The sequence below is a fragment of the Molossus molossus genome, unplaced genomic scaffold, assembly GCF_014108415.1.
Source record: "Molossus molossus isolate mMolMol1 unplaced genomic scaffold, mMolMol1.p scaffold_m16_p_18, whole genome shotgun sequence".
Classification (NCBI taxonomy): Eukaryota; Metazoa; Chordata; class Mammalia; order Chiroptera; family Molossidae; genus Molossus; species Molossus molossus.
The window spans coordinates 15,779,302-15,793,372 of NW_023425353.1; the positions used below are offsets into that span (position 1 = coordinate 15,779,302).

The 14,071-nt window shown below is 36.9% G+C and overlaps 1 protein-coding gene across 33 annotated transcripts in view; it reads right to left on the reverse strand.

The window, feature by feature from the left end:
• The window catches only part of LOC118633232 (sarcolemma associated protein), a 160,739-nt gene that overhangs the window by 7,512 nt on the left and 139,156 nt on the right, over positions 1–14,071 (reverse strand). For all 33 annotated transcript variants that reach the window (XM_036266958.1, XM_036266957.1, XM_036266961.1 and 30 more), the window contains 5 exons: positions 12,437–12,559; positions 11,220–11,294; positions 8,321–8,641; positions 7,472–7,589; positions 3,360–3,531 (listed from right to left, as the gene is read on the reverse strand). In XM_036266958.1, the coding sequence (XP_036122851.1) occupies positions 3,360–3,531; positions 7,472–7,589; positions 8,321–8,641; positions 11,220–11,294; positions 12,437–12,559 (809 nt within the window). The remainder of the gene's footprint in view (positions 1–3,359; positions 3,532–7,471; positions 7,590–8,320; positions 8,642–11,219; positions 11,295–12,436; positions 12,560–14,071) is intronic.

A 14,071-nucleotide genomic window follows, 5' to 3' on the forward strand; every position in this document is an offset into this window, starting at 1 on the left:
CATGACCCCAACTGGGGCTGGGGATTGAACCTGCAACCCAGGTACGTGTCCTTGACTGAAAATTGAACCTGAGACCCTTCAGTTCGAGGGCTGATTCTAACCACTGAGAAAACCAGCCAGGGCTAAACATAATTTTTTAAAATGTGTTTCTGATAGACATTTTTCTATAGTGAAACACTGCTTCCTTCTCTGAAAAACAGTTCACTGTATATTAATTTGATTTTCAGATGCATCAGCTAGCCCTCAAACACTGGTGAGGTCAAAGAGAAACGCAGTATAGTTTGCCCCTACTTTAAATGCCCCTGGAGGCAGGAATTCTAGACTGGTCCCACTTCGAGACATTGCATCTAACATGCAAGCTGTGCTCCCAGTCAAAGAGCAAAGACTGTTCTGCTGCTGGCTGTGCCTTTGCCTTGGCCCTGCTACCTCACTCTGCCATATCTGAAGATTTTAGAAGAAAGAAGGACAAGGGCTGAGTATAAAATAAATATACCATGAGTCTGCCACACCAGAAAGGTTTCTTCTCTTCCCCAAACATAGTCCATGAGGCTGGAAAGTTTCCAATCCTTTCTGCCCATATCCTAGAAATTCCTCAATAAAGGACACACCTTGATATGGTGCTTCTGAATAATGCAAATACCTTGGAGTGATTATTTAGGAGCTTATCATTATGTACTCCAAAGGTAAATACTAAGAAGGCTGAAAATGTATAAAAACATTAGTCAAAAGAGCTAGGTCAGCAGAAGTAACCAGAAAATGGGGAGAAAAATATGGGTACAGAGGAGGTAAAATATGAAAGGAGCTCCTTGTTACCTACCTATGTTCCCAGAACAAGTCCAGGTAGTATGCCAGAGAATGAATTAAGGAGTAAGATTCATGGACTTTATAGCAGCATTTTTTGTAGAGTCTGTGGACTTCCTTCTAGAAGGCAGAAGGTTATGGGCAGGCTGCCAAGGCAAATTCAGTGTACCTAGACTAGTCTCTGTACCTTAGAACATAATCAATTCTCAATGATCTGATTCTTAACAGTGAGTAATAAAGCATAAGTGAAAAGTGCTTTGCTGACCTAAATTTTCCCTTACTTTCCCTTTCCACCATTTTCACATCCAGCCTGCTCTTTATACCAAAGCACTTAGTCATTTCTCTGTTCCAGGAGTTGTGAAGCAGAATGACAGGAAGACAGCTCAATCAGGAAGATCCGGCTGTTTACCTTCAGCATGTGAGAGGGGTGGAAAGAACTGAATAAATTGAAGCCAAACAACTTTCCTGGGTTAGTCTTTGCAGGGTGACTTGTGTGTTCAAAATATTATAAATTCATAGATATTCCTACTAAATTAAATCTGTAGATGCTTTCTTAAGTCAAATATAAAGATGATATATCATTTTTCTCTTAATACAGAGGATTAAAATGTACTGTTCTCATGTATTTTTTTCTTTGTTAAATGTTCAAATAAAAGCTGCCATATATGAAAATGTAACTGTTGGAACAAAGGTCACCTTCTGCAGTCTTAGTTTCACATCTCACTTGGATATCATTCTTACTCTCTCTTGCTTTCTAACTCAGAGGTGAGAAACGAGCTCAGTTCTGATTAAAAGGAAAATACCACACAATATTACCAACACCTTCGGTTTTCTTCTTAAATAACCTTGCTTATTAGCCGATAATATTTTAGCCTTTTACAGTGCTGAAGATACATAATGATGATACTATGCATGATTCTATGAGAAAGGAGAACAAAGGGAAAATACTGAAAGGGAAGAATATATGTGCATTAATAAAAGGTAGTAATCATTTGCAGTGGATTATACAGATATAAGGACCTCATTAAAGAACATTTTAGTTACAGACTAGTATCCAGTAGCCGACATCAGGACAAACAGAAAGAGAAGCAATTTTACATTACAAAGAAGGTGATGACTACACATCATTTCACAATGGAAAACACTGAACAAGAAAACAGAAAAGAAACATATTGACAAGATCAGACATATTTTCAAATATGCTGCATTTAATGCAATCCAAAGGCTATCAACAATTTAGATGCTGTGACAACATGCCACTGCCATTTGTGGAAACAGTTAAAGCATTTAGCACTGGTGGCTCAGTGACCAAAAACAGGCAAACAAATAATGCAACAAAACGGTAATGCATTCATAGTAACATACAACAGAATCATCTTCCAACCACTGCATTCTTCCCAGATTTTGAAAGAATTATGGCATATGGACTGGAAGAACACAAAGTGCTTACAGTATTAAATACTAGGATATTTACTTTGACACAAAATTTGTGTTCCAACTAAATAAAATGAGATTTCTCCCCAAACACATATCCTTAGCAAGAGGATAAAAACAAACATTACAAAATCAATATGGACACATATACTGTTACAGTTTTTTTTTTTTCCCCTTTAGGAACAAACATGAAGACAGAACAATAATTATTTCCAAGTTCAAGATACTACAAGGAAAGGAAAGTGCAAGAAAAAATTTCATTGAGTGACAGATTTTCTAAAAACAATTTTGGGAAAATTCGTTATTAAAGACAAAGAATTGTCTTCAACTTTCTTCTATTTATAACAAACCATTTAAGAGAGACTACAACTGGGGTAGGCCCTAATCAGTAAGTAGATCATGATGCAACAGCCTTCTCCATCCCCAGAGCTGGTCAGGAGTCAATGCAGGCAGTATCCAAGGCCAGTAGGACTGAACCCAACTCTTACCGCCCACTGTCTCCTTCAAGGATTTGCTCAGGAAGAGGCTGAGTGAGATCTCTGCTCCAAAGTCAACCCTCACCATTTCTAACATGGTATTTTAAAAAGCCACCAAGTCAAAGTTTTAAGCAAAATGATATGAAAAGGGAGCATGCATATTTGGGAAGAAGGGAAAAATTGGATGGGGGTGGTGGGAAGAAAGTAAAAGGTCATAGAACATGTGTTTGGTTGGCTGGCTAAGAGGTGAGTTTTAAGTAACTTTTCAGGCCAGTTTCACCTGAGGGGTTTAAACAGCAGTATGGTGTGGCCCAACTTTGCTTTCCAAAGTATTCTAATTGAAATAAGATACTGTTTTTGAAACATAAATAATGAATTAAGTGTTCTGGTACAAAGGGCTTTTCATATAAGTCAACTAACTGGTACAGAACATTTTTTAATGTAATTTTATATATTTATATTTTTGAGGTCAAACTCTACAGATAAAATCTCTATATATGGACCATGATACACAACTAGAAATCACCAGGTAGAGATGTTCCAAGTATCAACTTCATGATAGAGAATATAACTTTATTTCTAACTGGCATGAATATCTGATTTGCTTTTGTCTTTAAGTCCAACTACAATTGGGCCTTTTCGCTTTACCTCTTTCTGTACATCCTTTGCTTGGTTTTCAGCCTTACTGAGAAGAGTTTTTAAATCAGCGGAATCCCGAAGATGCTGTTCTTTCAAGGATCCCATTTGATTCTCAAGCTCTTTCCTAGTCATCTGAAGGATGCTGAGATCACTGGTAAGCTCTAAACTCTGCTTCTGAGAACTGTAAAATAAATATTGACAGAGTTATTCATGTAGAAACCGGATGCAGCAGGAAGTCCAATTCCTTATACATTTAACTAGAAGAGATGGACTGGATTTCAGAAGAGAGGAGAAAAGTATAAAAAAAGAATAGGCCTGGCCAGTGTTGCTCAGTGGTTAAGCATCGACCCATGCACCAAGAGGCTGCCAGTTCAGTTCCCGGTCAGGGCACATGCCCAGATTGTGGGCCTGATCCCCAATGAGGGATATGCAGGAGGTGGTCAATCGATGGTCTCTCTCATTGATGTTTCTCTCTCTCTTTCCCTCTCCCTTCCTAAAAATCAAAAAAAAAAAAAAAAAAGAAAGTTTATAAAAAAGAATAGGCGCCCTAGCTGATTTGATTCATTGGTTAGTGTCAGCCTTTGGACCGAAGGGTCTCAGGTTCAATTCCAGGTCGAGGGCACGAACCTGGGTTGCAGGTTCGATCCTGGCCCAGTTAGGGCTGTGCGGGAGGCAACCAATAGATGTGTCTCTCTTACATCTCTCTCTCTCTCTCTCCTCCCCACCTTCCACTCTATCTAAAATGGAAAAATATCCTCAGGTAAAGATTACTCCCCCCAAAAGAATAAGATTTTCAATCAATAAAAAGCATTAAAACACTAAAAAAATTCAAAAGTTTAAAGCTGTGTCCTATTTTCAAATAATCAAATATGCACAAAGGTTGGCATGTAAAAGATAAAAAAAGGAGGTGACTATATTTTGTTATATCATATTAACAATCCTAACATTCAGTGTAGGTCTTCTACAGGAAGGAATAGCATGTACTTCAGCTATTATAAGAACTTGACAAATAGGATGGGGGACAGAAACTCACAGTTTAGAAGCCAATGCCAACTCAAGTAAAGATAAACCTACTCAAATGAGAAGACACACCAAAATAGGGGAAAGCACGGAACGAAGAACCAAGAGGCTGGTTCTAGACCACAACTCTGCCACTATTTAGTTGTGGGATGTTAAGCAAATCATTTCACTAGTGTAATATCAGTCTCTGAGTAAGCATTTCCTGAGCTCTTAGATCTGTGCCAGGCACCATGTTATAGAGACACAAATAACACAAGCAGAGTCTCAGTGCTCTCCACTGTCAAACAGGAAGACTGAAGTCACTCAATTTCTGAGGCCATTTTCTGGCTTAAATTCTATAATTACTTTTATAATTCAATTTAAACAAAAACAATCCCGATTATACATTAGAAAAACAGCTTGTTAGGGGTAAATAGAAATCCTTTATTCAATTTTTTCTACCTCACAGATAACAAAGAACAAAAGACCTATATAGTGTAGTTGTGTCAAAGAATTTGGCTCCCAAGCCCTGGCCAGTTAGCTCAGTTGGTTAGAACATTGTCCTGATACACCAAAGTTGTGTGTTAGATCTCCAGTCAGGGCAAATACAAGAATCAATCAATGAATGCATAAATAAGGGGAACAACAAATCGATGTCTCCCTCTCTCTCTCCCCCATCCTCTCTCTAAAATAAAAAAAAAAATAATAATAATTTGGCTCTCATATACAATTGAAATAGCTAAATGAAGATAAGCTTTTCAAAATGACAGCTTTGTGCCTTGCAGGATGAAACATAAGACTCAGATTCAATACTGTAACTGAGGTACTACGGAGCATAAATCATATTTTGATTGTATGCGAGGCAGATTCTTAGGGGGAGGGTCTGATGTCAGACCAACATAGCTAGGAACTAAATACCAGAAAAGAAACACTATCTTGCCCTGGCCAGTTTGGCTCAGCGGTTAGAGCGTCGGCCTGCGGACCAGAGTCGCGGTTTTGGTTCCTGCTAAGGGCATGTACAAAAAAAAAAGAAAGAAAGAAAGAAAGAAACACTAGCTTCTAAATACAAGTATAGTGATCGCCCGGCTAGTGTGGCTCAGTGGTTGAACATCGACCTGTGCACCAAGAGGTCACCGGTTTGATTCCTGGTCAGGGCACATGCCCAGGTTGTGAGCCCAATCCCTGGGGGGAGGAGGGCATGCAGGAGGTGGCTAATCAATGTTTCTATCTCTCTCTCCTTCTCCCTTCCTCTCTCTCTAAAATCAATAAAGAAAAAAAATAATAATAATAAAATACTGGGGAGGCTTACTAAATAAATTTAGAGAACTACTAAACCAGAAAAGTTTAAGAAATTAATTTGTCTTAAACAGCATATGAGTTTAGGCAGACAACTTAACCAATATATATTCTACCCTCTGGGACCTAATTTAAAGTAAAAAAATAGCATTTAACAGTTTATCAGATTCCAATTAATTACTCAAAAAGGAAGGATCAAGTCTGAATCTTTAAAATATCAATAATTCCAAAGTAAGAATAATTTAAGATGATCAATACTGGTAATCAAACATCAGTATGTCTTCTTGTTAGAGTACCAAATTAAACGGATTCACTAAGACCCAAATATGAAGAACTTGAGTGTCTGCATCATCTTACACATACTTTATATCAAATAATGCCTAAATGTGTTGTGTTTTGGGACTTTATTTTGATCTATTCATATTTTGGAATTTTTTTATAAACTTTTACATGTTATAAACAAATATTTGTTGTATGCTTTATTGTTAATTATCTCTAAACATTCAAAAGTAACAAACATAAATGTGCGAAAAGACTACATAGAGATGACACTAAAAGAGAAGAAAGTGCTATATAGATATTGATATTGAGAACACGTGGTACTGAAAGACTAAATTAGCATATCTCGTTCCTACAACTAGTTCTTGATTTTTTAAAATGTATAATCAATATAATTGTTTTTGTTTTTATAAGCAGATGATGAGGCTTACTATTTTCTGATATATCTGCTCCTTTCTTTGTTAAAATTTTTTTTATTGATTGATTTGGGGGGGGAGAGAGAGAGAGAGAGAAATTGGGGGGAGATATACTGATTTTGTTGCCCCACTTATTTATGCTTTCATTGGTTGATTCTTGTATGCACCCTGATTGGGGATCAAATCCACAACCTTTGTACATCAGAATGATGTTCTAACCAACTGAGCCTCCTGGCCAGGGCCTATCTGGTCCTTTATTGTTTTTCCCTAAAGCTTATTTTCTATGGGAACTGACTTTGATCACTAAGTTTTTGCTAACCTTATTGCTCTTGAGGAGTGTAACCACAAGGCTAGCAAGAGAGTAATGACTCCCATTTTTCGTGTACTGGGGAGAAGGAGATAGATTAATTGAGAGTGCCTTCAATAATAAACAGGTACTACTTTCATATTCTGAATAAGAATACAAACATTGTTTAAATAAGAATATAGGGCAGATCAAATTTTTAAGGAAAAAATAGTCTGAACTCTGCAACAAATGTTTGTGGGAAAACAGGACTCCACTAAATTTGCTAAAATAAATCTACTGCACTGATTGGTTTGCATGTAAGGTATTGGATGTTAGAAAAATTTAACTGATTAGATAATTCTTAATCTTATATATTATTACTCTTTATATAACCCTGTTTGAAATTCAGAGGCTGAACTGGTATCCTTTAATAGTATAAATTATTATAGTCATCTCCTGATCACCCTTATTAAAAGAAGGGATCACTGGCATAAAAGGAAAGCAAACTTGTATTTGAAATTTATTATCATTTGGTTTATAGGGCAAGTTCAATCACTAATTACAGATCTTTGCTGTTTGTTTAGGAATATTTTTTTGGGGAAGAAGCATTTAATGAATCTGTATTCCATGAGTACATCAAAAGGAAAAATATGTATCATGACAGTGGTGGTAGAAAAAAAATGCTGAAGTAGTCATTTAGTATGGTTAATCTGCCAAACAGCCAAAATGATACTGGCTGAACATTTTGCTCCAAAAATATATTTTAAGTATCAAAATTAAATTAAATTTAGATTAAAATTTAAGATAAGGAAATATTTTGAAGCTAAATAAGAGTTCTTGCATACTTGTGCAATTCTTTTTCTTGCCGCTGCAATTCTGCCGATAGCAAAACATTTTCCTTTTTTAGAGAATGGCATTCAGTTTCCAAAACATTCCACTGTTTTCTCAACTTCTCTAGTTCACCTAAAAGAATCCCAAAACATATTTATTAATATAGGAACATAACTTCCATAATTAAGAGAAAAACGGTGAAGAATTTCAGAGAACAACATATTTCTTCCCCCTTAAAAACATATAGATTTTGCCCTGGATGGTTTGGCTCAGCGGTTAGAGCGTTGGCCTGTGGTCCAGAGAGACCCAGGTTCAGTTCCCGCTAAGGGCATGTACCTCTGTTGCAGTTTGTTCCCGGCCCTGGTTGGGGTCGTGTGGGAGGCAGCCACTTGATGTGTCCCTTTCCTGTCGATGTTTCTCTCTCTGTCTCTTCCTTTCTCTCCCTCCCACTCTATCTGAACAAAAAATGAAAAAATGCCCTCGGGTGAGGATTAAATAAAAAAATTAAAAAACAAAAACAAAAACAAATGTAGATTTTATATGGCTGTTCTTAGATTCCTGTTATCCTGCAGCTATATCTTATGGGAAGTCCCATCACCTTGAACTTTTGTCATTTTTTTCCCCACTTCAAGTTTATAAGATAAGTCATTTTAAATATAATTTAAATAAAATATAAAATTATAAAAAAATAGTTTATTCTAGAACTTGCAGACCTGAAGAATGTTTATAGCACTAACATAAGACACTGCTTTGTACAATCAATTGCTATCAAAGAGAAAAACAGTCAGAATGGTTAGGTTTCACAGGTTATAAGGTTATCATTGTCAAGAGTTAAGAGCTTTATGTAAAATATACTTATCTACCTTGTAGCCTCGTTGCTTCCTCTCTCTGCTGATCCTCACACTGTTGACATCGAAGCTGAAAGCTGTTTTGCAGACTTGTGATTTCTTTCTCATATTCAGACGCTGTTTTCCGCCACCGCTCAAGCTCACTTCGCACCTTCTTAAGCTCTTCTTGTAAAGAAGCAATGTCAGTGTCCCGCTCAGAGGCGGCCTTCTCTGCTGCTTGATGAAGAAGCAAAATTTCATCTCGGGCACCAAGCAGTTCATCACGAGTGCTTGTGATTTCACTGTCCTTCTCTTCCCGGAGATTCTCAATATTGATGTGTAACCTCTGCAGTTGGGCTACAAAAGTATATTTATCTATCATTTTCTTAGTCCATAGCGATTGGGAATAAAAGAACAGCTCATATGGGGCTGCAGTCACTACACAGCCCAGGTTGTCAAAACTGTTGCTTTTGATTAAACTGAGCAAGCAGGTTATGTTTAATGTAGAAAATGTCAAAATACAGAAACACAAAGAGAAAAAAAAACTAATCTTTATTTCCCCCATACAGAGAAAATTGCTTCTAACATTTGGTACTTATTCTTCTAGCTATTTTCTATGCATTTGTATACATATAAAAACAAAATAGGGAGGGATCATAAAATGTATAGTGCTCCTATCCTGCTAGTGATGATAACAAAAAGGTACACTGTAACATTTTTTTATAGATTCTGTATTTTAGACATTGTAGAATATTTAGTTTTTAGTTATTATAAACAATACTACCTATAACACAGTCCTAATTTTTTTCTTAAGGTGAATTCCTAGATAGAGAATTGCTTGCTTAAATGGTAAGCATTAGAAAAAACTTTGATGTTCTTGATTAAATTTTCTATGCAAATGTCAATTCCTTAAAGAAGCCTTCTCTGATGACTTGCCTAAAAATCACTCTGTCATCCTCTAGGTATTTACCCTGCCCTTATTGGATGTCACAATATATATTTATTTGCTTGTTGTTTATCTTTTTCACTAAACTGTATATTTCATGCATGCTCTATCTCCAATATTAGCAGAGTAAACAATCAAGAATTAATAAAATTAATGAATACTGTCCATCAAAGAGGGACTTTTTTTAAACTTTATTTTTATTGTTGACACTATTACAGATATCCTCATTCAAAGAGGCACATTTAGAAACGATCTAGTCTTATGTTCTCATGATGGAACTGGAAATAATTTGTATAAAATAATACTTTGTTCAGAAATAGAATACTACTTTTGGTTACTATAACACAAAAAAATTATTGGTAGAAAAAGTTCTTTAGCTAGAAGAAAATAATAATTAAAATAATTAAGAGGATTTAAGGTGGGGAAAGGAGGAGGTTGTTCCATAAACATTAGGCCTTTTAAGTTTGTAGGAAGCACTGAGAAGTAACAGGTCAAAATATGACAAGACACAATGGCCAGTGATAATATGACCATGGATTTGTGAAATTAAGTCCTGAAATATATGTGCTGGCACTATGGGGCACTCACTGAGGCCTAGGTAATACATCTTTGAGACAAAAGGCAGCACTGAGTCACAGAACTGTTAGGGAAAATTGCCTAATGTACAATACAAGATGGCCATATAGATTCAATTAAGATTTATATAAACTAATGAATAACAGTATTAAACTGTAAGGGCTTTAAACGTTTTCAACTTAAAAAAGATATATGGTGCCCTGGCCGGTTTGGCTCAGGGGTTAGAGCGCCGGCCTGCAGTCCTGAGAGACCCGGGTTCGGTTCCCGCTAAGGGCGCGTACCTCGGTTGCAGTTTGTCCCCGGCCCTGGTTGGTGGTGCGGGTGGCAGCCACTCGATGTGTTCCTTTCACATCAATGTTTCTCTCTCTCTCTCTCTGTTCCTCTCTCTCCCTCCCACTCTACCTGAACAAAAAATGGAAAAATGTCCTCGGGTGAGGATAAAAAAAAAAAGATAAATGGTTATTCTGGCCGGTTCGGCTCAGCGGTTGGAGCATCGGCCTGTGGACCAGAGACTTCCGGGTTTGGTTCCCGCTAGGGGCACGTACCAAAAAAAAAAAAAAAAAAGACAACCTACAGCAGAAATTCAAATTTGACCGTAATAAAATTAAAAAAAATTTAAAACGCAAATATCCCACTCAATAAGAAAAAGAAAACCCAAAGACTGGTTTTTCTCTGGGATATTTTAGGACAAATATCACAGGTCTCACACAATGACTCTTCATTTCTTCTGAAGTGAGACTACTTGTGTATTTAATTTCTGCTCACCCTCTCAAAATAAAATTTTAAAATAGTATTCGTTCCCTCTTTGACAATGAAGGCAAATTAATCTTGCTTTAGGTATATTACAACAGCACAGGAAAGAAAGCTCTCTCCTTGGGTATCTCACCACTATAGCCTCACAGTACCAGGAGCTCCAGTTCACAGAAAACCTTTGACAGGCAAGGGTCTTTCTGGTCATTTCTGTAATGACTCCACAACAGCCCACAAAATGGGGGATGGAAAGAACAGCCTTTACCACTGAAGGCAGTGCTGGGACCATTACTTCATTTCATGTGGTATATCATTTTTGCAATGCCAAGTGTGTCATGAACATTAGCAATAATGCCACCAACAAGCTAAAAGTGCTGATGCATGAGCAGCTCAAACTATTTCCTATCTGAAGGCCCTCTCTGTAGTAAATCACTACAATAACTCAGAAAGTGACAACCTTATCAAATCCATATCTTCACCCCTAAATTACAGGGTAATCTTCCCTTGTATCTTATTTAAAAAATTTAAAAAGGTCACCCTGTTATATTATCAGATTCTAGGGAAGAACAAAAGCGACTAAAAATGGGAACTCTCTGCACTATTATTTTCCATTCCCTTTGAATCACTAAAAACTATCTCAAATACTCTTGGAGTTTTCCATACCTTGAAGAACCTGTATTTGTTTAGTGGATTCCTCAATTTGATTTCGATAGGCTTTTCTTTCTTCTTCCAAAAGAGCTAAAAGTAAAACACAGTATATCTAATTTTGTGACTTAATAAAAGTATTCAAAATTGGGCAGCTGGAAATTTCTTTAAAATTCTCTTCTATAGCTTATTGAAGGAAAGAAAAGTTAGGCAGTAAGTATCATCAGTATTAGCAGTTAGATAGTTTAAAGATTTTTAGGAGCACAAAACAGTAGTTAAGTAGTAAATCTACTCAATTGAGTAGTGGAAATTTCTATACTTTATATCACCAAGATAGTATGTGCTATTCTTTGTATGAGAAGCATTCTTAAAAGTTGTTAATCAGCATTCTGAGCTTAAAATCCTCATGTGTACTACCAAGTTCGTAGAAAGTACTGACTAACTGCGGCTTGCTAATTTTTCCCCCAATATAATTAATTAAATTAGCTTGGGCCCTCCAAAAGATTCAAGTCAAGTAAATACCAACTCTAATTTCTTCAAGAAGCAGAAAAGGAAGGGAGTAGTAACTTCTCTCTGAGAATCTTCCTCCTGGTCAGGAAGGCCATCTTAGAGAACATGAGGGCCCCAGAGGCCATTCACTAAGCCTCATTCTAAGACATTCTAATAGACTACAACCAGATATTACTGTGTATGATACAGAAATATAAGCTCTAGGGAATAGCACAGACTCCACCAGCCTCTGACACTACAGGTAAGTGGCTACTAGAAAAGAAATGGTTGGTACATTAGAAGATTCTATACCTTAACCTAGCCTGATTCCTCCCATTTACTGATGAGTACACTAAAAAGTCACAGGGAATATAAATCTCCCTTACCTTATTTACACTGGGTAGCTAACATTAGGATAACTAAAACTTAGAAATTGATATACATTGCTTTTTTTCCTTTTGCTGTACTTAATATGTAATTAATTATTAAGATCCTTCACTGGTAGAGGTCTTTCATGATGTTCACATCAAAAATGTGAAGGAAGTAGAGCAACTGAACTCTCCTCAATTTAGTGATGTGAAACATAAGTTCAGAGAGGTTAAGTGACTGTCCCAAGATCACATATCTAATAAAGTTGTGGATCTGGAACAGGGACAAGATACCATGTCTCTGGACTCCAAGTTTGGGGCCAGTTATGTCATGTTGCCTCCACATCCCCTAAAGAATCAAAGTAATCTTGATCTCACCTTGAAGTTCAAAGCATTTTTGTTTACTTGCTCTAGCTAGCTCCTGGGCTTCAATCAATTCCTTGCGAAGATGCTGAATTTCTTGTTTTGCCTCAATTTCTGACTGTGCACCCTGCAAGTCATCTGACAAAAATATGTTTATTTTAAAAGCAAGAGTTAATATCACAATATAATCTCTACAAAGATTAGCAATCTCTTTCATGTTTAGACATGCACAGTTAAACAAAATAGCACAAATGAGTTAAATAAAACTTGGAAGCAAATTATATTAGGCACTTTAGTCATTTTACCCTGGAGAAAGAATACAAGTACAATTACATAAATATATTAGTAACTCATGGCATGGTACTACAAAAATATCTATTAATACATACTAAAATTATAAATTTCACTCATGTCGAACTTATGTAAGGCTTGAAATTCGGTAAGATAGGCATATTGCTATTCTTTACCAATTTTGAAATGTCTTTCTTTTTTTTTTTAATCCTCACCCGAGGATATTTTTCCGTTTATCTTCAGATAGAGCGGGAAGCAGAGAGGGAGGAAGAGAGAGAAACATCAATGTGAGAGAGACACATTGATTGGTTGCCTCCCACACGACCCCAACTGGGGCTGGGAACAAACCATAACTGAGGTATGTGCCCTTGGCCGGAATCGAACCTGGACTCTTTGGGCCATGGCCAACGCTCTAACTGCTGAGCCAAACTGGCCAGGGAGAAATTTCTTTTTTTTTTAAACCCTCACCCAAGGATATTTTCCCATTTATCTTCAGATAGAGTGGGATTGGGGCAGGGGACATCAGTGTAAGAGAGAGACATTGAGTGGGTGCCTCCTACATGACCCCAACCAGGGCTGGAGACCAATTACAACTGAGGTAATGTGCCCTTGACCAACACCAAACCTGAGACTGATCGTGGGCCAACGCTCTAACTGCTGAGCCAAACTGGCGCCAGAGCCCAATTTTGAAATTTCTTGATAACGAGTCAGAACAATTTTACTTTTAACTTAACTGAAAATGGAAAAACAGAAACAAACTTTTCTTCAAGAAAAAGTATTCTAGCATGATTTCCTCAGTTGTGGGATAGAAAATAAAAACTAGGCTGAAAGCTGCACTGTGCTTACTTTGTCATCGCTGTTTTTTCATCACTATACATAAAACAAATATTTGTTGAATTATTAAATAATGTAACTTAAATGGTTTTATTAAAAAAATATTTACCGTTGCATCTCAAATATGTCTCCTCCCCTAACTTCTTTCCTCTCTGGTCATTCTGTTCATTTTCCACTGTATTAAAACTTTCTGCAACTGAACGCTGCCTGAAATAAGTCAGGTAGGCCATATTTTTCTAGTACATTCTATTTGGCTATTACTTTGGTTTATAAGTAGCTCAGGTATAACAACTTTAATCCATCAAAACAGAGCTGAGGCCCTGGCCAGTGTGGCTTAGTTGGTTGGGCATCATCCTGTGCATTGAAAGGTTGTGGGTTTCTATTCCTGGTCAGGGCACATGCCAGGGTTTCAGGCTCCATCCCCGGTAGGGGCATGCAGGAGACTGCTGATTGATGTTTTGCTCTCACATCGATGTTTTTCCTCTCTCTCCTTCTCCCTTCCTCTCTCTCTAAAAAAAATCAATA